The 24,419-nt window shown below is 50.9% G+C and overlaps 1 protein-coding gene across 8 annotated transcripts in view; it reads left to right on the top strand.

Moving 5' to 3' along the window:
• RFX1 (regulatory factor X1) overlaps nucleotides 1–24,419 on the top strand; it is a 114,297-nt gene that overhangs the window by 14,624 nt on the left and 75,254 nt on the right. For 7 of the 8 annotated variants that reach the window (XM_075577517.1, XM_075577522.1, XM_075577521.1 and 4 more), the window contains exons 2-4: nucleotides 618–812; nucleotides 5,429–5,535; nucleotides 15,536–15,595. In XM_075577517.1, the coding sequence (XP_075433632.1) occupies nucleotides 644–812; nucleotides 5,429–5,535; nucleotides 15,536–15,595 (336 nt within the window). In that variant the 5' untranslated portion in view covers nucleotides 618–643. The remainder of the gene's footprint in view (nucleotides 1–617; nucleotides 813–5,428; nucleotides 5,536–15,535; nucleotides 15,596–24,419) is intronic. The other variant, XM_075577520.1, reaches the window with a different exon arrangement.

Here is a 24,419-nt window from a genome sequence, read left to right as displayed (position 1 = left end):
ATAATAAGCTGTGTGATATAATAACATGCAGCGATATATAATAAGGTGTGCGATATAATAACATGCATCGCTATATAATAAGGTGTGCGATATAATAACATGCAGCGATATATAATAAGGTGTGCGATATATAACATGCAGCGATATATAATAAGGTGTGCGATATAATAACATGCAGCGATATATAATAAGGTATGCGATATAATAACATGCAGCGATATATAATAAGGTGTGCGATAGAATAACACGCAGCGATATATAATAAGCTGTGTGATATAATAACATGCAGCGATATATAATAAGGTGTGCGATATAATAACATGCAGCGATATATAATAAGGTGTGCGATATAATAACATGCAGCGATATATAATAAGGTGTGCGATATAATAACATGCAGCGATATATAATAAGGTGTGCGATATAATAACATGCAGCGATATATAATAAGGTATGCGATATAATAACATGCAGCGATATATAATAAGGTGTGCGATAGAATAACACGCAGTGCCATGTTATAACATGCGGAGCAATATAATGACACGCAGAGCGCTGTGTTTCACGTCTGCCGTACCCTGTAGACGCCATCTTTGTGACTCAGCTGTCTCCCACAGGGCAGGGGAGGCTTCCGGCGCCCGCCATGGCGACGCAGGCTTACGTGACGGAGCTCCAGGCCCCGCCCCCTCCAGTGCAGGCCACGGCGCAGCAGTACGTGGCGGAGCTGCAGGTGGCTCCGCGAACCCCCGGACCCCCGACCCCTGAACCCCAGATCTCCGTCCCCCAGCAGTATATCGTGGTGACCGTGTCCGGTGAGTGAAGCAATCCGCTATATAATAAGTCCATATCGTGGTGACAGCGTCCGAAACGCTGCACATGGAATATCGCAGGCAGGGGGTCCCCCGAAGGGGTCGCAATCTAAAATTCACCATTTTTCAGTTTTTAACATTAATGAACCGGTGAATGTGCTGCATGATCTCGGGGGAATCTCCCTCCTCTCTCCCCCCCCCCCCCCCACCGCCCCCGCTCCACGCTGGGGTGTACCTGGAAGTTGGGGGGTCGGGGGGAAGGCGGCACAGATCGGCTCTAGCAAATACCGGGCTCAGGAAATGCAAACAAAAAACAAACTATAGTACCTGTGAGGTTTGGGAAAGCTCTGTACACGTGAAGAAGAGACCTGTGAGGTTTGGGAAAGCTCTGTACACGTGAAGAAGAGACCTGTGAGGTTTGGGAAAGCTCTGTACACGTGAAGAAGAGACCTGTGAGGTTTGGGAAAGCTGTACACGTGAAGAAGAGACCTGTGAGGTTTGGAAAGCTCTGTACATGTGAAGAAGAGACCTGTGAGGTTTGGGAAAGCTCTGTACACGTGAAGAAGAGACCTGTGAGGTTTGGGAAAGCTCTGTACACGTGAAGAAGAGACCTGTGAGGTTAGGAAAGCTCTGTACACGTGAAGAAGAGACCTGTGAGGTTTGGGAAAGCTTTGTACACGTGAAGAAGAGAACTGTAAGGTTTGGGAAAGCTCTGTACACGTGAAGAAGAGACCTGTGAGGTTTGGGAAAGCTCTGTACATGTGAAGAAGAGACCTGTGAGGCTGAGAAAGCTCTGTACACGTGAAGAAGAGACCTGTGAGGTTAGGAAAGCTCTGTACATGTGAAGAAGAGACCTGTGAGGTTTGGGAAAGCTCTGTACACGTGAATAACAGACCTGTGAGGTTTGGGAAAGCTCTGTACATGTGAAGAAGAGACCTGTGAGGTTTAGGAAAGCTCTGTACATGTGAAGAAGAGACCTGTGAGGTTAGAAAAGCTCTGTACACGTGAAGAAGAGACCTGTGAGGTTAGAAAAGCTCTGTACACGTGAAGAAGAGACCTGTTGGGTTTGGGAACTGTCATGGAACAGAAATACCCCTGTCTGCCTTCCCTGTTTCACCCCCCCCCCCCCTTTCCTTGGCAGTTCTGCTTGCTAGCTGTACTTGGATGTTACTTTCTTGCAGTTTCACTCCCAGTGCAGATGGAATGGATACATTATGTTGCCTTTTTTCCTTCCAGTCTGTCACACCCCTGGTTCCCCTGGCAACATCTCCAGTCCTCCAAGTTAATGGGCTTTCCCATTCCCCCCTGTCCCTGCTGACAGTTAGTATGGCCTGACCCCTATCCCTGTGTCACAAGCAGTACCCACTGTCTTTTACTTCCTGGCATTGGCAGAGTGAGTACATTCATGTTACACCCCTATGGCAAGGCCAATTCTTTTCACCTGCCCTTACTACAAAGCATCCATAGAGATACACCTTTCCAACACAAACATCTTATCCACAAGTGCCTGTTTTTATTGATGCCTTCCTAAATAAAGTGAAGAAAATATACAGGACTTGTTGTGCTTTGGAAAGAGGGCTGAGTTGAAGCTAGCTGGGTTCATTCATACCCCAGACATGACCCTGGATCCAGAATAGGAACGGTTTGTACACACTATTATACTCATTTAGGTCCATTAAACAATATCACAAACTGAAACAAAACCAGGGACCAGCACAGAGCAACTTTACAAAGCCCGGCAGACCTCTTTTCTGGTTCCAAAAAGTTTCCTCCAACTACAGAATAATCCCAAACGAGCTACGTTTCCCCTCCCACTCCCCTGGGACCAGAAAGGAAACACACAGAAAAAGGCAAGCGTCTCCGTGTGTCACACTGAGGAAGCGGAGCAGAACTTTCTGTGTCTACAAGGGGAATGGTAAACACTTCCTGACCCCTGCAAGACAAGAGTGAGTCGTCATACACCAAGAGAAACCCATCGATTAAACATCTTCGCAATACAGCAAGAGCGATCCATCAATAAACTTCTTCCCAATACACCAAGAGAAACCCATCAATAAACTTCTTCCCAATACACCAAGAGAAACCCATCAATAAACTTCTTCCCAATACACTACGAGAGATCCATCAATAAACTTCTTCCCAATACACCAAGAGAAACCCATCAATAAACTTCTTCCCAATACACTACGAGAGATCCATCAATAAACTTCCCAATACACCACGTGAAACCCATCTATAAACTTCTTCCCAATACACTACGAGAGATCATCAATAAACTTCCCAATACACCACGAGAAACCAATCTATAAACTTCTTCCCAATACACTACGAGAGATCCATCAATAAACTTCCCAATACACCAAGAGAAACCCATCGATTAAACTTCTTCCCAATACAATACGAGAAACTCATCTATAAACGTCTTCCCAATACAGCAAGAGCGATCCATCAATAAACTTCTTCCCAATACACCAAGAGAAACCCATCTATAAACTTCTTCCCAATACACCACAAGAAACTTATCTATAAACTTCTTCCCAATACACCACGAGACATCCATCAATAAACTTCCCAATACACCACGAGACATCCATCAATAAACTTCCCAATACACCACGAGACATCCATCAATAAACTTCTTCCCAATACATCCAGAGAAACCCATCAATAAACTTCTTCCCAATACACCACGAGACATCCATCAATAAACTTCTTCCCAATACACCACGAGACATCCATCAATAAACTTCTTCCCAAAACATCCAGAGAAACCCATCAATAAACTTCTTCCCAATACACCACGAGAAACCAATCTATAAACTTCTTTCCAATACACCACAAGAAACTTATCTATAAATTTATTCCCAATACACCACGAGACATCCATCAATAAACTTCTTCCCAATACACCACGAGACATCCATCAATAAACTTCTTCCCAAAACATCCAGAGAAACCCATCAATAAACTTCTTCCCAATACACCACGAGAAACCAATCTATAAACTTCTTTCCAATACACCACAAGAAACTTATCTATAAATTTATTCCCAATACACCACGAGACATCCATCAATAAACTTCTTCCCAATACACCAAGAGAAACCCATCAATAAACTTCTTCCCAATACACCACGAGACATCCATCAATAAACTTCTTCCCAATACACCAAGAGAAATCCATCATTAAACGTCTTCCCAATACACCACGAGACATCCATCAATAAACTTCTTCCCAATACACCACGAGACATCCATCAATAAACTTCTTCCCAAAACATCCAGAGAAACCCATCAATAAACTTCTTCCCAATACACCACGAGAAACCAATCTATAAACTTCTTTCCAATACACCACAAGAAACTTATCTATAAATTTATTCCCAATACACCACAAGACATCCATCAATAAACTTCTTCCCAATACATCCAGAGAAACCCATCAATAAACTTCTTCCCAATACACCACGAGACATCCATCAATAAACTTCTTCCCAATACACCAAGAGAAATCCATCATTAAACGTCTTCCCAATACACCACGAGACATCCATCAATAAACTTCTTCCCAATACACCACGAGACATCCATCAATAAACTTCTTCCCAAAACATCCAGAGAAACCCATCAATAAACTTCTTCCCAATACACCACGAGAAACCAATCTATAAACTTCTTTCCAATACACCACAAGAAACTTATCTATAAATTTATTCCCAATACACCACGAGACATCCATCAATAAACTTCTTCCCAATACATCCAGAGAAACCCATCAATAAACTTCTTCCCAATACATCCAGAGAAACCCATCAATAAACTTCTTCCCAATACACCACGAGAAACCCATCAATAAACTTCTTCCCAATACATCCAGAGAAACCCATCAATAAACTTCTTCCCAAAACATCCAGAGAAACCCATCAATAAACTTCTTCCCAATACACCACGAGAAACCAATCTATGAGTGATTATCACCCTATGGAAGGCCAGCGGAAAGGTCCCTGCTCTGGCGTCCTGCTGAAATGTGAAGATTTGTTGTAAACTGTGACACCTTTCAGCAGAACCGACATTGGAGTATCGTCCTAAATGAAATGACGGCGTACAGAGCTTTCCAGAACATCGTACGTTCCTTCTTCGACTAGAAACGTTCAACGGTGTCCCAACCCACAACGCATCCACAACCCAGAACTTCCTGACAATGGGGAAATAGGAACGCCCAACTTTCTTTTCAGAAGGAACATTGTAATTCTTAATCTCCTCGGGCACTTACTGGTCAACACTGCGTTTCAGATGTAGCAGAAGTCAGGAATATTCAGGGGTTAGGTCGGGATAGGAACGAGTTCATAGGAGGGATAGGGTGGGGGTGGTGGTGTTAGAGATGGGATGGCGAGTGGGATGTGGGGGGGTGGGGACGTCTCTCATTACACCAAGTGTCCTGTCTCCTGTCCCATAGCACGGATAATGTAGGGGGGTGTTATATATAGGATGGGCAGCCCCTCATTACACTGAGCGTCCTGTCTCCTGTCCCATAGCACGGATAATGTAGGGGGCTGTTATATATGGGATGGGAGTTCCTCATTATACTGAGCGTCCCGTCTCCTGTCCCCCTCCTCACAGACGGGGCCCTGAGAGCCAGCGATGGAGAGTGCAGCCCAGGGGGGACCCCCACTCCGCAGGTTGGCGTGCCCACGCAAGTGGTACAGCAAGTACAGGCGGCACAGCAGGTACACAGAGACGGGCAGAGGGAGGGGTAACTGAGACAGGAGGTACAGGCTGTGTGTGTGTGTACGGGGTAGCGGAGGAGAAGGGCAGAGGGAGGGGTAACTGAGACGGGAGGTACAGGCTGTGTGTGTGTACGGGGTAGCGGAGGAGAAGGGCAGAGGGAGGGGTAACTGAGACAGGAGGTACAGGCTGTGTGTGTACGGGGTAGCGGAGGAGAAGGGCAGAGGGAGGGGTAACTGAGACAGGAGGTACAGGCTGTGTGTGTACGGGGCAGCGGAGGAGAAGGGCAGAGGGAGGGGTAACTGAGACAGGAGGTACAGGCTGTGTGTGTGTACGGGGTAGCGGAGGAGAAGGGCAGAGGGAGGGGTAACTGAGACAGGAGGTACAGGCTGTGTGTGTACGGGGTAGCGGAGGAGAAGGGCAGAGGGAGGGGTAACTGAGACAGGAGGTACAGGCTGTGTGTGTACGGGGTAGCGGAGGAGAAGGGCAGGGGGAGGGGTAACTGAGACAGGAGGTACAGGCTGTGTGTGTACGGGGCAGCGGAGGAGAAGGGCAGAGGGAGGGGTAACTGAGACAGGAGGTACAGGCTGTGTGTGTACGGGGTAGCGGAGGAGAAGGGCAAAGGGAGGGGTAACTGAGACAGGAGGTACAGGCTGTGTGTGTGTACGGGGTAGGGGAGGAGAAGGGCAGAGGGAGGGGTAACTGAGACAGGAGGTACAGGCTGTGTGTGTACGGGGTAGCGGAGGAGAAGGGCAGAGGGAGGGGTAACTGAGACAGGAGGTACAGCCTGTGTGTGTACGGGGTAGGGGAGGAGAAGGGCAGAGGGAGGGGTAACTGAGACAGGAGGTACAGGCTGTGTGTGTGTACGGGGTAGCGGAGGAGAAGGGCAGAGGGAGGGGTAACTGAGACAGGAGGTACAGGCTGTGTGTGTACGGGGTAGCGGAGGAGAAGGGCAGAGGGAGGGGTAACTGAGACAGGAGGTACAGGCTGTGTGTGTGTACGGGGTAGCGGAGGAGAAGAGCAGAGGGAGGGGTAACTGAGACAGGAGGTACAGGCTGTGTGTGTGTACGGGGTAGCGGAGGAGAAGGGCAGAGGGAGGGGTAACTGAGACAGGAGGTACAGGCTGTGTGTGTACGGGGTAGCGGAGGAGAAGGGCAGAGGGAGGGGTAACTGAGACAGGAGGTACAGGCTGTGTGTGTACGGGGTAGCGGAGGAGAAGGGCAGAGGGAGGGGTAACTGAGACAGGAGGTACAGGCTGTGTGTGTACGGGGTAGCGGAGGAGAGGGGCAGAGGGAGGGGTAACTGAGACAGGAGGTACAGGCTGTGTGTGTACGGGGTAGCGGAGGAGAAGGGCAAAGGGAGGGGTAACTGAGACAGGAGGTACAGGCTGTGTGTGTGTACGGGGTAGGGGAGGAGAAGGGCAGAGGGAGGGGTAACTGAGACAGGAGGTACAGGCTGTGTGTGTACGGGGTAGCGGAGGAGAAGGGCAGAGGGAGGGGTAACTGAGACAGGAGGTACAGGCTGTGTGTGTGTGTACGGGGTAGCGGAGGAGAAGGGCAGAGGGAGGGGTAACTGAGACAGGAGGTACAGGCTGTGTGTGTACGGGGTAGCGGGGGAGAAGGGCAGAGGGAGGGGTAACTGAGACAGGAGGTACAGGCTGTGTGTGTACGGGGTAGCGGAGGAGAAGGGCAGAGGGAGGGGTAACTGAGACAGGAGGTACAGGCTGTGTGTGTACGGGGTAGCGGAGGAGAAGGGCAGAGGGAGGGGTAACTGAGACAGGAGGTACAGGCTGTGTGTGTACGGGGTAGCGGAGGAGAAGGGCAGAGGGAGGGGTAACTGAGACAGGAGGTACAGGCTGTGTGTGTACGGGGTAGCGGAGGAGAAGGGCAGAGGGAGGGGTAACTGAGACAGGAGGTACAGGCTGTGTGTGTACGGGGTAGCGGAGGAGAAGGGCAGAGGGAGGGGTAACTGAGACAGGAGGTACAGGCTGTGTGTGTATGGGGTAGCGGAGGAGAAGGGCAGAGGGAGGGGTAACTGAGACAGGGGGTACAGGCTGTGTGTGTGTACGGGGTAGCGGAGGAGAAGAGCAGAGGGAGGGGTAACTGAGACAGGAGGTACAGGCTGTGTGTGTACGGGGTAGCGGAGGAGAAGGGCAGAGGGAGGGGTAACTGAGACAGGGGGTACAGGCTGTGTGTGTACGGGGTAGGGGAGGAGAAGGGCAGAGGGAGGGGTAACTGAGACAGGAGGTACAGGCTGTGTGTGTGTACGGGGTAGCGGAGGAGAAGGGCAGAGGGAGGGGTAACTGAGACAGGAGGTACAGGCTGTGTGTGTACGGGGTAGCGGAGGAGACGGGCAGAGGGAGGGGTAACTGAGACAGGAGGTACAGGCTGTGTGTGTACGGGGTAGCGGAGGAGAAGGGCAGAGGGAGGGGTAACTGAGACAGGAGGTACAGGCTGTGTGTGTACGGGGTAGCGGAGGAGACGGGCAGAGGGAGGGGTAACTGAGACAGGAGGTACAGGCTGTGTGTGTACGGGGTAGCGGAGGAGAAGGGCAGAGGGAGGGGTAACTGAGACAGGAGGTACAGGCTGTGTGTGTACGGGGTAGCGGGGGAGAAGGGCAGAGGGAGGGGTAACTGAGACAGGAGGTACAGGCTGTGTGTGTACGGGGTAGCGGAGGAGAAGGGCAGAGGGAGGGGTAACTGAGACAGGAGGTACAGGCTGTGTGTGTGTACGGGGTAGCGGAGGAGAAGGGCAAAGGGAGGGGTAACTGAGACAGGAGGTACAGGCTGTGTGTGTGTACGGGGTAGGGGAGGAGAGGGGCAGAGGGAGGGGTAACTGAGACAGGAGGTACAGGCTGTGTGTGTACGGGGTAGCGGAGGAGAAGGGCAGAGGGAGGGGTAACTGAGACAGGAGGTACAGGCTGTGTGTGTACGGGGTAGCGGAGGAGAAGGGCAGAGGGAGGGGTAACTGAGACAGGGGGTACAGGCTGTGTGTGTGTACGGGGTAGCGGAGGAGAAGGGCAGAGGGAGGGGTAACTGAGATAGGAGGTACAGGCTGTGTGTGTACGGGGTAGCGGAGGAGAAGGGCAGAGGGAGGGGTAACTGAGAAAGGAGATACAGGCTGTGTGTGTACGGGGTAGCGGAGGAGAAGGGCAGAGGGAGGGGTAACTGAGACAGGAGGTACAGGCTGTGTGTGTACGGGGTAGCGGAGGAGAAGGGCAGAGGGAGGGGTAACTGAGACAGGAGGTACAGGCTGTGTGTGTACGGGGTAGCGGAGGAGAAGGGCAGAGGGAGGGGTAACTGAGACGGGAGGTACAGGCTGTGTGTGTACGGGGTAGCGGAGGAGAAGGGCAGAGGGAGGGGTAACTGAGACAGGAGGTACAGGCTGTGTGTGTGTGTACGGGGTAGCGGAGGAGAGGGGCAGAGGGAGGGGTAACTGAGACAGGAGGTACAGGCTGTGTGTGTACGGGGTAGCGGAGGAGAAGGGCAGAGGGAGGGGTAACTGAGACAGGAGGTACAGGCTGTGTGTGTACGGGGTAGCGGAGGAGAAGGGCAGAGGGAGGGGTAACTGAGACAGGAGGTACAGGCTGTGTGTGTACGGGGTAGCGGAGGAGAAGGGCAGAGGGAGGGGTAACTGAGACAGGAGGTACAGGCTGTGTGTGTACGGGGTAGCGGAGGAGAAGGGCAGAGGGAGGGGTAACTGAGACAGGAGGTACAGGCTGTGTGTGTGCGGGGTAGCGGAGGAGAAGGGCAGAGGGAGGGGTAACTGAGACAGGAGGTACAGGCTGTGTGTGTACGGGGTAGCGGAGGAGAAGGGCAGAGGGAGGGGTAACTGAGACAGGAGGTACAGGCTGTGTGTGTACGGGGTAGCGGAGGAGAAGGGCAGAGGGAGGGGTAACTGAGACAGGAGGTACAGGCTGTGTGTGTACGGGGTAGCGGAGGAGAAGGGCAGAGGGAGGGGTAACTGAGACAGGAGGTACAGGCTGTGTGTGTACGGGGTAGCGGAGGAGAAGGGCAGAGGGAGGGGTAACTGAGACAGGAGGTACAGGCTGTGTGTGTACGGGGTAGCGGAGGAGAAGGGCAGAGGGAGGGGTAACTGAGACAGGAGGTACAGGCTGTGTGTGTACGGGGTAGCGGAGGAGAAGGGCAGAGGGAGGGGTAACTGAGACAGGAGGTACAGGCTGTGTGTGTGTACGGGGTAGCGGGGGAGAAGGGCAGAGGGAGGGGTAACTGAGACAGGAGGTACAGGCTGTGTGTGTACGGGGTAGCGGAGGAGAAGGGCAGAGGGAGGGGTAACTAAGACAGGAGGTACAGGCTGTGTGTGTACGGGGTAGCGGGGGAGAAGGGCAGAGGGAGGGGTAACTGAGACAGGAGGTACAGGCTGTGTGTGTGCGGGGTAGCGGAGGAGAAGGGCAGAGGGAGGGGTAACTGAGACAGGAGGTACAGGCTGTGTGTGTACGGGGTAGCGGAGAAGCAGAGGTTGGTATTTCAGTGATGAAGGGGGGCCGTTTGTGTGCGCGTGTGTGTGTGTGCGCGTGTGTGCCAATGTAGTGACAGATCTGTGTGTGAATGGGTCTGTACAGAGAGATGTCTTCCCATGCTGTTCCTGCAGCTCGCTCTCGCTCTCTCCCTCTCCCTGCAGTCTCTGCCCCCTCTCCCTGCGGTCTCTGCACTCTTTCCCCGTGCGGTCTCTGCACTCTCTCCCCGTGCGGTCTCTGCACTCTCTCCCCGTGCGGTCTCTGCACTCTCTCCCGTTGCGGTCTCTGCACTCTCTCTCCCCCTACGCTATCTTCACTTTCTCTCTCCCCCTGCGCTCTCTGCAATTTCTGCTCCTGCTGTTTCTGAACTCTCTCCCCCTACGCTCTCTATACTCTCTCTCTCTCTCCCCGTGTGGTCTCTGCACTCTCTCTCTCCCCCTACGCTCTCTATACTCTCTCTCACTCCCCCTGTGGTCTCTGCACTCTCTCTCTTCCCCTACGCTCTCTATACTCTCTCTCCCCCTGTGGTCTCTGCACTCTCTCTCTTCCCCTACGCTCTCTATACTCTCTCTCACTCCCCCTGTGGTCTCTGCACTCTCTCTCTTCCCCTACGCTCTCTATACTCTCCCTCTCTCCCCCTGTGGTCTCTGCACTCTCTCTCCCCCTACGCTCTCTATACTCTCTCTCTCTCTCACTCCCCCTGTGGTCTCTGCACTCTCTGCCCCTATGCTCTCTGCACTCTCTCCCCCTATGCTCTCTGCACTCTCTCTCCCACTGCGGTCTCTGCACTCTCTCCCACTGCGGTCTCTGCACTCTCTCTCCCCCTGCGGTCTCTGCACCCCCCCCCCCCCCCACTCGCTGCACACTCCCCCCCCCCCCCCCCCCGCGGTTTCTGCTCCTGTTCACGCTGGGTCTGTGTCTCCACGCGCAGAGGCTGCTGGTGCACGCCGGGCTCCCACCCAGAGTCACCGCAGTGTCCCCTCTGCAGCTGGCCGGAGCGCCCGTACCCCCGCACGTACGTCACCGCGTCACCGCGTCACCTCCTCTCACACAGCAGCGATATATCCTGACATAAAGAGCCTAGCCTCCGAGGAAGGGCAAGCGTGTCACCCGTCACTAACTGGCACTGCTGCCTCCCACTTCAAAGACAGTGCCTTTACCGCCAGGCACAACCAATCCCAGTCTCAACAGCCGCTTCAATATATATATATATATATATATATATACGTGTGACTGCTGTTTATTAGAGGCGCCTGTCCTGGGACTCTGACGTACCTCCCGCTCCTTTGTGATTGTCACTCGGGGTTAATAACCAGCGCGTGACACGGGCGGCCATCTTTCTTTTTTTTCCCCTTACACACAAGACTTGACACAATGACGTAAGTGTTGTGTGTGTGTGCGCACAGATGCGCGTAGCTCGCCGCGTGTCACGGATTGTGCGTACGCAGCGTCGTACGGAAAATCACTCCGAATGTTTTAATAACGGCCATTAATTCTGCTGTGAAAGCGCGGTACGTACACGGGTAAACCAGTGCGGGCGCCAAACCAGTGCGACTAGCCGGGCCGGTGACGGGTGTACCTTAGCCGGCCCTGTCACAGATGTAGCCCAGATAACCCCGTGATGGGCGTAACCTAGCCAACCCCGTGATGGGCGTAACCTAGCCAACCCCGTGATGGGCGTAACCTAGCCAACCCCGTGATGGGCGTAACCTAGCCAACCCCGTGATGGGCGTAACCTAGCCAACCCCGTGATGGGCGTAACCTAGCCAACCCCGTGATGGGCGTAACCTAGCCAACCCCGTGATGGGCGTAACCTAGCCAACCCCGTGATGGGCGTAACCTAGCCAACCCCGTGACGGGCGTAACCTAGCCAACCCCGTGACGGGCGTAACCTAGCCAACCACGTGATGGGCGTAACCTAGCCAACCCCGTGATGGGCGTAACCTAGCCAACCCCGTGACGGGCGTAACCTAGCCAACCCCGTGACGGGCGTAACCTAGCCAACCACGTGATGGGCGTAACCTAGCCAACCACGTGATGGGCGTAACCTAGCTGGCCCAGTGACGGGCATATCCTAGCCGTCCAAGTGAGGCCGTAGCCTAGCTTGTCCCATGACGGGCTTATCCTTGCCGGCCCAGCGATTGTCCTTGCCAGCCCAGCGATTATCCTTGCCGGCCCAGCGATTGTCCTTGCCGGCCCAGCGATTGTCCTTGCCGGCCCAGCGATTGTCCTTGCCGGCCCAGCGATTGTCCTTGCCGGCCCAGCGATTATCCTTGCCGGCCCAGCGATTATCCTTGCCGGCCCAGCGATTGTCCTTGCCGGCCCAGCGATTATCCTTGCCGGCCCAGCGATTATCCTTGCCGGCCCAGCGATTATCCTTGCCAGCCCAGCGATTATCCTTGCCGGCCCAGTGACGGGCGCAGCCTAGCTTGCCCACACATTCCATTAGTGAAATACAATGTATTTCTGCCGGTGTTAGAGGCTGCAGTGCGCAGAGATTCCTGACTGATCCGCTGTCACATTTTCTTCCTACAGCCCCACTTTTATTTCACTTCCTCTGCCTGGCTCTCTCCGCTTTGCTCTGCATGTTATTAAATGAAATCGTTTATGTAAAATATCCCACAAGGCATGTCTGGCAAATGTATGGTCTCGTCACATACCGTTTAAAATAATAAAAGTAAAATAAAGCTCCAACACACATCAGTTCCCCCAATACACTATATCCCCCAACACACATCAGTCTCCCCCCATACACTATATCCCCCAACACACATCAGTTCCCCCCCATACACTATATCCCCCAACACACATCAGTACCCCCATACACTATATCACCCAACACACATCAGTCTCCCCCCCCATACACTATATCCCCCAACACACATCAGTTCCCCCCCATACACTATATCCCCCAACACACATCAGTACCCCCATACACTATATCACCCAACACACATCAGTCTCCCCCCCCATACACTATATCCCCCAACACACATCAGCCCACCCCCTATACACTATATCCCCCAACACACATCAGTTCCCCCCCATACACTATATCCCCCAAAACACATCAGTTCCCTCCATACACTATATCACCCAACACACATCAGTCCCCCCCATACACTATATCCCCCAACGCACATCAGTCCCCCCCCATACACTATATCCCCAACACACATCAGTTCCCCCCCATACACTATATCCCCCAAAACACATCAGTTCCCTCCATACACTATATCACCCAACACACATCAGTCTCCCCCCATACACTATATCCCCCAACACACATCAGTACCCCCCCATACACTATATCCCCCAACACACATCAGTTCCCCCCCATACACTATATCCCCAACACACATCAGTTCCCCCCATACACTATATCACCCAACGCACATCAATCCCCCCCCATACACTATATCCCCCAACACACATCAGTCTCCCCCACATACACTATATCACCCAACACACATCAGTCCCCCCCATACACTATATCCCCCAACACACATCAGTTCCCCCCCATACACTATATCCCCCAACACACATCAGTACCCCCATACACTATATCACCCAACACACATCAGTCTCCCCCCCCATACACTATATCCCCCAACACACATCAGTTCCCCCCATACACTATATCCCCCAACACACATCAGCCCACCCCCTATACACTATATCCCCCAACACACATCAGTTCCCCCCCATACACTATATCCCCCAACACACATCAGTTCCCTCCATACACTATATCACCCAACACACATCAGTCCCCCCCATACACTATATCCCCCAACACACATCAGTCCCCCCCATACACTATATCCCCAACACACATCAGTTCCCCCCATACACTATATAACCCAAAACACATCAATCCCCCCCATACACTATATCCCCCAACACACATCAGTCTCCCCCACATACACTATATCACCCAACACACATCAGTCCCCCCCCCATACACTATATCCCCCAACACACATCAGTCTCCCCCACATACACTATATCACCCAACACACATCAGTTCCCCCCATACACTATATCACCCAACACACATCAGTTCCCCCCCATACACTATATCTCCCAACACACATAAGTCACCCCCCCATACACTATATCCCCCAACACACATCAGTCTCCCCCACATACACTATATCACCCAACACACATCAGTCCCCCCATACACTATATCCCCCAACACACATCAGTTCCCCCCATACACTATATCACCCAACACACATCAGTCCCCCCCCCATACACTATATCCCCAACACACATCAGTTCCCCCCCCATACACTATATCCCCCAACACACATCAGTCTCCCCCACATACACTATATCACCCAACACACATCAGTTCCCCCCCATACACTATATCCCCCAACACACATCAGTCTCCCCCCCATACACTATATCCCCAACACACATCAGTTCCCCCCATACACTATATCACCCAACACACATCAGTTCCCCCCCCCATACACTATATCACCCAACACACATCAGTTCCCCCCATACACTATATCCCCAACACACATCAGTTCCCCCCATACACTATATCACCCAACACACATCAGTCCCCCCCATACCCTATATCACCCAACACACATCTGTTCCCCCCCCATACCCTATATCACCCAACACACATCAGTTCCCCTCCCCATACACTATATCCCCCCAACACACATCAGTACCCCCCCATACACTATATCCCCCAACACACATCAGTTCCCACCCCATACACTATATCCCACAACACACATCAGTTCCCCCCCATACACTATATCCCCCAACACACATCAGTCCCCCCCCCCATACACTATATCACCCAACACACATCAGTTCCTCCCCCATACACTATATCACCCAACACACATCAGTTCCCCCCCATACACTATATCACCCAACACACATCAGTCCCCCCCATACACTATATCCCCCAACACACATCAGTACCCCCCCATATACTATATCCCCAACACACATCAGTTCCCCCCCATACCCTATATCCCCCAACACACATCAGTTCCCCCCCCATACACTATATCACCGAACACACATCAGTACCCCCCATACACTATATCACCCAACACACATCAGTACCCCCCCATACACTATATCCCCCAACACACATCAGTTCCCCCCCATACACTATATCCCCCAACACACATCAGTTCCCCCCCCATACACTATATCCCCCAACACACATAAGTACCCCCCCCATACACTATATCACCCAACACACATCAGCCCCCCCATACACTATATCCCCAACACACATCAGTTCCCCCCCATACACTATATCCCCAACACACATCAGTTCCCCCCCCATACACTATATCACCCAACACACATCAGTCCCCCCCTTATACACTATATCACCCAACACACATCAGTTCCCCCCCCCCATACACTATACGTACGGATGCTCCCGTGTCCATGGCATGACCCTTCCATCCCCTGCTGCGTGTGCGTCCGTGCGGCCCTCTAATCTCCGCCTTCTCTCTCCTCCTTGCCCCGCAGCGACTGATCGTGCAGAGCGCTCCGCAGACCGGGACGGGAGCGCCGGTCTCCCCCCCAGAGGTGCGTGCGTGGAGGCGGGAGAGCGAGGGAGGGGGGGGGGGGAGGGAGGAGAAGGGCCAGCAACGCACTGCGGAATACCAATTTCCAGTCCTGAGGTGCCACGCCCCAAAAACAGGCCCGGGGGTAGAGCAAAATGGGCATTAGGGATCACAATAAAGACCAGTAACGAAATACTTAGGTGGGAGAAAGTGTGTGTGTGTGTGTGTGTGTGTGTGTGTGTGTGTGTGTGTGTGTGTGTGTGTGTGTGTGCGTGTGTGTAAAGGCATACCCCGGTTTAAGTACACTCGCGAGTAAGTACATATCGCCCAATAGGCAAATGGCAGCTCGCGCATGCGCCTGTCAGCACGTCCTGAACAGCAATACCGGCTCCCTACCTGTACCGAAGCTGTGCGCAAGCGGGGAGACTATAGAGCCTGTTACGCATGCGTTATTTACATCAGTTATGCACGTATATGACGATTGCAGTACAGTACATGCATCGACAAGGGGAAAAAAGGTAGTGCTTCACTTTAATTACATTTTCACTTTACATACTGTACATGCTCCGGTCCCATTGCGTACGTTAATGCGGGGTTACGCCTGTATATACACAACAGAAGACAGGGGTGCCCAATGCTACATCCAATTGACAAAACATATATGGTAATGAGTATAAAGTTTAAATACTTTAATAATAATGACTTGGTTGTTTAGTTTAACCCTTTGGCCAAAGCATCGTAAGCCTGCATACCAAACGTCAAGGTATAACCTGGTGTGCAGGCTTACGATGCTTTGGCCAAAGGGTTTAACTAAACAACCAAGTAATTATTATTGAAGTATTTAAACTTTATACTCATTACCATATATGTTTTGTCAATTGGACGTAGCATTGGGCACCCCTGTCTTCTGTTGTATACATTTGCCACGCTCAGTAGCACTCATATTGGCAAAAATATATATTCATGATGTGGGGGGTGAGCTACCTGGGAATGTGTGTTTATATATATATGTATGTATGTATGTATGTATGTATATATATATATATATATATATATATATATATACATATATATATATATATAACTAGAACTAACTGGGACTGACCCAGTGCTCCATCGCTCTGCGTGTTATTATATCGCTCTACGTTTTATTCTATCTCTCTGCGTGTTATTATATCGCTCTGCGTGTTATTCCATCGCTCTGCGTGTTATATCGCTCTGCGTGTTATTCCATCGCTCTGCGTGTTATTATATCGCTCTACTTGTTATTATATCGCTCTGCGTGTTATTATATCGCTCTGCGTGTTATTATATCGCTCTGCGTGTTATTATATCGCTCTGCGTGTTATTATATCGCTCTGCGTGTTATTATATCTCTCTGCGTGTTATTATATCGCTCTGCCTGTTATTATATCACTCTGCATGTTATTATATCACTCTGCGTGTTATTATATCTCTGCGTGTTATTATATCGCTCTCCGTGTTATTATACCGCTCTGCGTGTTATTATACCGCTCTGCGTGTTATTATACCGCTCTGCGTGTTATTATATCTCTCTGCGTGTTATTCTACCGCTCTGCGTGTTATTATATCACTCTGCATGTTATTATATCGCTCTGCGTGTTATTATATCCCTCTGCGTGTTATTATATCGCTCTCCGTGTTATTATATCTCTCTGCGTGTTATTATCTCTCTGGGTGTTATTATATCGCTCTGCGTGTTATTATACCGCTCTGCGTGTTATTATACCGCTCTGCGTGTTATTATACCGCTCTGCGTGTTATTATATCTCTCTGCGTGTTATTCTACCACTCTGCGTGTTATTATATCTCTCTGCGTGTTATTATATCTCTCTGCGTGTTATTATATCGCTCTCCATGTTATTATATCGCTCTGCGTGTTATTATACCGCTCTGCGTGCTATTATATCGCTCTGCGTGTTATTATATCTCTGTGCGTTATTATATCGCTCTGCGTGTTATTATATCTCTCTGGGTGGTGTTATACCGCTCTGCGTGTTATATCTCTCTGCGTGTTATTATATCGCTCGGCGTGTTATTATATCTCTGTGTGTTATTATATCTCTCTGCGTGTTGTTATTAGTCTCTGCGTGTTATGCGACGGCCGCAAGCGCGACGGGCACACGCCCTTTAGTTCCGTGACGTCACTCACGTTACGATTTTTCGTTACAAGGCAATCATTTTTGCCCATGAAACCCTGTAGGCGCCAGCAAAGAAGTTTCACTTCAAAAAGTGGGGGCACAGGAGGAGACCAGGTTTTCATGGTTTTGTCAGATGAAAGGAGAGGGGGTCGTAAGCGTAAGACACCCTCAGCTTTTTAATGCCAGGCCTTCAATAGAGGCAAGGCATAGCCTCTTTCAGCAAATCGTATATGCATTTTATCCATACCAATGCTGACAGGTGAACTAATGATCCTTTTTGCCCTGAAGGAGCTGACTCTGGCGTAATCCCTGTGCGGTTTCCGGAGAGTGGTGGTCTTTTACTAAAGAGATCTGATTCTAGCATCCTCCCTGGTAGTGTAATGGTTGTGCCTAAAAAGTTAACCTTGCTTTCACTAGCTGTCATTGTAAACCAAATGGTGACAAGGGCACCATCCAGGTCACTCGCAAAAGAGAGCAGTGACTCAGAATCCCCGGCCCATAACAGGAAAACATCGTCAATGTACCGCACCCACATACGCCCAAATTCCAAGAAACCTGCATGTGTGTATACAAATTGTTCCTCAAATCTATTCATGGAAATGTTGGTGTATGTCGGTGTGACATTGGGTCCCATGGCCGTCCCCTGGCATTGCACATAAAGCAATTGTCCCTCAAGGTGATATTTGGCAAATCCTAAATGAACATGCGCTCCCTCGGGTGTTAACAGCTCGTAATGAAGCGAGGACAGTCTAACAGCCTCCAAACCCTCAGTATGAGGGACGGAAGTGTAGAGGCCGTTCACATCGAGGGTCGCCAGGAGATCTCCCCCATCCCGATTTGGGAGAGCGTCCACCCGATGCAGGGAATCGGAAGTATCCCGTATGTACGATTCAGAACCAACCACTAGGGGTCTTAGTAGTTTTATCCGGGACTACTGCCACGGGCTGAAAAATGGAATCTGGACCTGCCACATACGGGCGTCCCGGTGGGTGCGTGGGCTTCTTGTGGATTTTGGGAAGCATATAAATCAGAGGTTCTCAAGGACCTCCCCCTTCCCTAACAGGTCAGGTTTGAAGGAAATTCCAGCTTCAGCACAGGTGAGCCAACTGTGCTGAAGTAGGGGTATTCTTAAAACCTGAACTGTTGGGGGGGGGGGTCTTGAGGACTGGAGTTGAGCACCCCCTGGTGTAGATTACCGGGATCACATTAACAAAAAAGTCACTTGGCTTGTTGGAGATAACCCCCCCTCCCCCCACCTTCCATGGCCTTCCTATCTTTTCTGCAATCTCCATTGTAGGATTGACAGAAGCAGGTCCGTAACCCGCGCGATTGGAGAATTGGTGAAGGATCTCATCCCTACGAGACTGCCTCGTTTATTAGGACACCGGCACCGGCCCCTGTAGTCTGGTTCAACGATCAGACAGATGTGTCTTGTTTCCACCTCCTTAATGAGATGGTCTCTGGCTTTTAGTAAGGTTGGACTCTCCTAGTCGGCACTCGAGGCGCCTCCGCTTTAACATTCTCTGTGTCGTTCTTGACCGTTCTTGACCAGGGTGATATTTGGGTCTCTTAACGTGTGCGTCGAAGTTGCTTTTATTCTTCAGATCGTGTGTAAGCAAGTGAAATGGTGCGTCCGTTCCGACACCCAAATTGTGGTCTAGAATATTTGGCCGTGTCTCTGTGACTGAATGGCCGCCGGTGTCTCGCCCCGCCCCTGGACAATGTCACCAGTAAGGTAATGGCCTTACCCTAAAACCCCCTACCCTAATTCCATACCCTAAAAACCCCTACCCTAAGTCCTTACCCTAAGCCCTTACCCTAAAACTCCTACCCTAAGCCCTTAGCCTAAAACCCCGTTGTCACGGGGACGCGCTTAATAACACATTTATATTTTGTGGGTCCTGATTGAGCAGAACAGGTTGAGCAAAATAAACTGAGATTTATTCCCTTGATAGGCAAACACACGACAACTGCAGAATAAACTTAATAATTACACTCACGGGTAGAGAAACAGAGGATAATGTCCAGAAAGGTGCCAAAGCAGCAGAAGATTGTCCTTTAAAATGTAGTCCATTTGCAAATTGCCAAATACATAGCCAGTCCAATCCTTCTGTGAATGTGCCAAGTCCTTTCTGGTTCTCTGGGATTTGCTGGATACCCAGGGCTAACGAAATCCTGAAGCAGGGCAAGTTTCCTTGTTGCGATGTTTTTAACCCCTTGCGTTCTGGAATCGTAGCCGCTGTACTTAGGTCTTATCCACTTGAAGAAATCAGGTTACAGCAACAACACAGGAATGAGGGGTACAGGCCTTTTTAAGGATAAGGGCCTGTGGGGTTTACATTAGCCTCATCCCATTGGCAACGAATTATCTTGATCCTATCAGAACCTGCCATGTCACAGGGGCAAATCCTACAGCCAGCTCAGGTAACTCTGAGCATGCTCAGTGAGCAGCTTGGTAGCACTGCTAAGTAAAAAGGGCCCACTCATTTCTGGGGACGCAATGTCTGAAGTTTGGGTCCCGAGGTGTGAAATATCCAGGAGGAGTAACAGGATCTGCTACTCATAAACATCCTGATTAAGTGACACTTTACGAATCTGGGGTCTTTCATCCCAACAGGGGGCTCCTGTATGCATAACATTTGTTCCTACTGCTTCACAAAGGCAGGCAGACAAAAAAATAGCATCCTGCCGGTACATTTTAAAACAGTAACAGAAAGGCACTTCACTGCAGGTAGAGATTAGCCTGCAAAATGGGGACAGCCATGCATATAGAATTAACCCCTTCATCCCCAACGCGAAATAGGGGTAACCAGCTGAGCCCACTGCCTTTATTAATGCGCTGATTACCCCCATTTTCGCCACACCCGTTACCCTAATTCCATACCCTAAAACCCCCTACCCTAAGCCCTTACCCTAAGCCCTTACCCTAAAACCCCCTACCCTAATTCCATACCCTAAAACCCCCTACCCTAAGCCCTTACCCTAAAAACCCCTACCCTAAGCCCTTACCCTAAAACCCCATACCCTAAGCCCTTACCCTAAAATCCCCTACCCTAACCCCTTATCCTAAAAACCCCTACCCTAAGCCCTTACCCTAAATACATACCCTAAAACCCCCTACCCTAAGCCCTTATCCTAAAAAACCCTACCCTAACCCCTTATCCTAAAAACCCCTACCCTAAGCCCGTACCCTAAAACCCCCTACCCTAATTCCATACCCTAAAACCCCCTACCCTAATTCCATACCCTAAAACCTCCTACCCTAAGCCCTTACCCTAAAACCCCTTACCATAAGCCCTTACCCTAAAAACCCCTACCCTAACCCCCTACCCTAACCCCCTACCCTAACCCCCTACCCTAACCCCTTACCCTAAGCCCTTAACCTAAAACCCCCTACCCTAATTCCATACCCTAAAACCCTTTACCCTAAGCCCTTACCGTAAAACCCCTTACCATAAGCCCTTACCCTAAAAAAACCCTACCCTAACCCCTTACCCTAACCCCCTACCCTAACCCCTTACTCTAAGCCCTTACCCTAAAACCCCCTACCCTAATTCCATACCCTAAAACCCCCTACCCTAAGCCCTTACCCTAAAACCCCTTACCATAAGCCCTTACCCTAAAAAAAACCCTACCCTAACCCCTTACCCTAACCCCCTACCCTAACCCCTTACTCTAAGCCCTTACCCTAAAACCCCCTACCCTAATTCCATACCCTAAAACCCCCTACCCTAATTCCATACCCTAAAACCTCCTACCCTAAGCCCTTACCCTAAAACCCCTTACCATAAGCCCTTACCCTAAAAACCCCTACCCTAACCCCCTACCCTAACCCCCTACCCTAACCCCCTACCCTAACCCCTTACCCTAAGCCCTTAACCTAAAACCCCCTACCCTAATTCCATACCCTAAAACCCTTTACCCTAAGCCCTTACCGTAAAACCCCTTACCATAAGCCCTTACCCTAAAAAAACCCTACCCTAACCCCTTACCCTAACCCCCTACCCTAACCCCTTACTCTAAGCCCTTACCCTAAAACCCCCTACCCTAATTCCATACCCTAAAACCCCCTACCCTAAGCCCTTACCCTAAAACCCCTTACCATAAGCCCTTACCCTAAAAAAACCCTACCCTAACCCCTTACCCTAACCCCCTACCCTAACCCCTTACTCTAAGCCCTTACCCTAAAACCCCCTACCCTAATTCCATACCCTAAAACCCCCTACCCTAAGCCCTTACCCTAAAACCCCTTACCATAAGCCCTTACCCTAAAACCCGGTAAAGAAAACAAACTGCTCGGCGCTTCCCCACTGGTGAAAGATAATGCAACAGTGCCACCCAGTGGTGGATAAGGACAAAAGCACTACAGCAATATATAATACAGAAGTAAGATAATAGCTATTTAGAAACACATCAAATAAATAAAATCTATAGCAACTACTCAACCTCTGAAAAGAAGCAGCCAGGCTCTTCAGCAGACAGATACACACAGGGTGCGGGAGTGGCTGTCAGGCAGACAGACTGACTGCCCCACACCTCAGGAATACCCTTCCCCTCAGTACCCGACTAGCACCCTCTCTCTCCACCTTTAAGACCCACCTTAAGACACACTTGCTTAAAGAAGCATATGAATAGCACTGTGAACATTCTGAACACATGTTACATAAAGCTTGGCCCCCTGCAGACGCACTTACCAGAACTCCCTCCTACTGTCTCTGTACGTCATCCCTACCTACCAATTAGATTGTAAGCTCCTCGGGGCAGGGACTCCTCTTCCTTAATGTTATGTTTATGTCTGAAGCACTTATTCCCATGATCTGTTACTTATATTATCTGTTATTTATATGATTACCACATGTATTACTACTGTGAAGCGCTATGTACACTAATGGCGCTATATAAATAAAGACATACAATACATACATACATTCAATGTATAAACAGCAGCCCACCCGTCGTTAGGCGGCTGGGGGTGGGGGTGACGAGTATGGGGGTAAGTGCAGGTATATTCCAATCTTCAGCAGAGACAGGAGAAAGAGGGACGGATAGTGCAGTATGTAACGGAAAACGTGAATACAATAAGCACATATAAAAACGGCCCCTTTAGGATTTACACTCGCATTTGTCAGTGTTCATCAGGGCATCTAAAGGTATCTTTGGGATGAGGGTTGTTTTTCTCTCCTCCTCCTCTGGCGGGCGTGTCTCCTACTCGGTTCGCCTCGTGCCCTCTCCTGCAGCGGCCGCTGGAAAAGGCACTGGTTTCCCCGAGGGTCCCGACGTCACGATTGTCCAGGTCCGGCGGTGTTCTTCTCCTCCTCCTTCTAGAACACTCTACGCGTTTCGTTGGCTCAGGGCCAACTTCCTCAGGAGTCCCCTGCCCTATGCTCTTACCCTAAATCCCCCTACCCTAAGTCCATACCCTAAAACCCCCTACCCTAAAACCTCCTACCCTAAGCCCTTTATTCTAAAATCCCCTACCCCAAGTCCTTACCCTAAAACCTCCTACCCCAAGACCTTACCCTAAAACCTCCTACCCCAAGCCCTTTATTCTAAAACCTCCTACCCCAAGACCTTACCCTAAAACCTCCTACCCCAAGCCCTTACCCTAAAACCTCCTACCCTAAGCCCTTATGCTAAAATCCCCTACCCCAAGCCCTTACCCTAAAACCTCCTACCCCAAGACCTTACCCTAAAACCCCCTACCCCAAGCCCTTACCCTAAAACCTCCTACCCTAAGCCCTTATGCTAAAATCCCCTACCCCAAGCCCTTACCCTAAAACCTCCTACCCCAAGACCTTACCCTAAAACCCCCTACCCCAAGCCCTTACCCTAAAACCTCCTACCCTAAGCCCTTATGCTAAAATCCCCTACCCCAAGCCCTTACCCTAAAACCTCCTACCCCAAGACCTTACCCTAAAAACCCTTAAATTAACCCTCTACGGCAGCAGGGATTCCTGCGGCAGATCGGCTGCGGCGGAGTGAGACGCAGCAAAGCGCCGGCGCCCATTTCGTTGCTGCGAAAAATGGCCGTGACCAAACGCCCCACTGCGCCCAAATTGGCCGCACCCATACTTGGTTTCGGGCCGAAGAAAATACTTCAAGACGGAGCATTCTGAAGAACCGCGCGAGATCCCCTTCCCATTAAAGGAAGCCAAAATGGGTCGTCGGGACAAAGGACAAACCTCCGTCCAACACCCTCATCTGTTCTTCTGTCAGTGGCTTATCAGATATGTACCACAAGGGATTGTGGGTGCAGCCATCGCGTCCGGTTCCTCTTCTCCCCCCCCCGAGGTATGTTTCCGTGTGTCTCTGAAGCCTCCGGCGGGTTCCCGTCGCCTCTTTGGGAACGTCCGTGGTCCTGTCCAAAAAGAAAAGACGTCCCGCTGAAAGACGAGTCCCTACCAGAGGAGTCAAATGTTCCCCCCCCTCCCCCTCCCCCGGCTCCTCTCATCATATGTGAAGGGTCTACAGGTGGGACTCCATCCAAGGACTTCCCTCCTTGTGTCTCTCCTACGCCAACTCTGCCCGACGAGTCGTCCCTGGCGAGTAGCCCCTGGCGAGTAGTCCCTGGCGAGTAGCCCCTGGCATGTTGTCCCTGGCGAGTAGTCCCTGGCGAGTAGCCCCTGGCGAGTAGTCCCTGGCGAGTAGCCCCTGGCGAGTAGTCCCTGGCGAGTAGTCCCTGGC

This window comes from Ascaphus truei, chromosome 20 (assembly GCF_040206685.1).
Source record: "Ascaphus truei isolate aAscTru1 chromosome 20, aAscTru1.hap1, whole genome shotgun sequence".
Classification (NCBI taxonomy): domain Eukaryota; kingdom Metazoa; phylum Chordata; class Amphibia; order Anura; family Ascaphidae; genus Ascaphus; species Ascaphus truei.
This window is presented reverse-complemented; position numbering and strand designations above follow the sequence as displayed.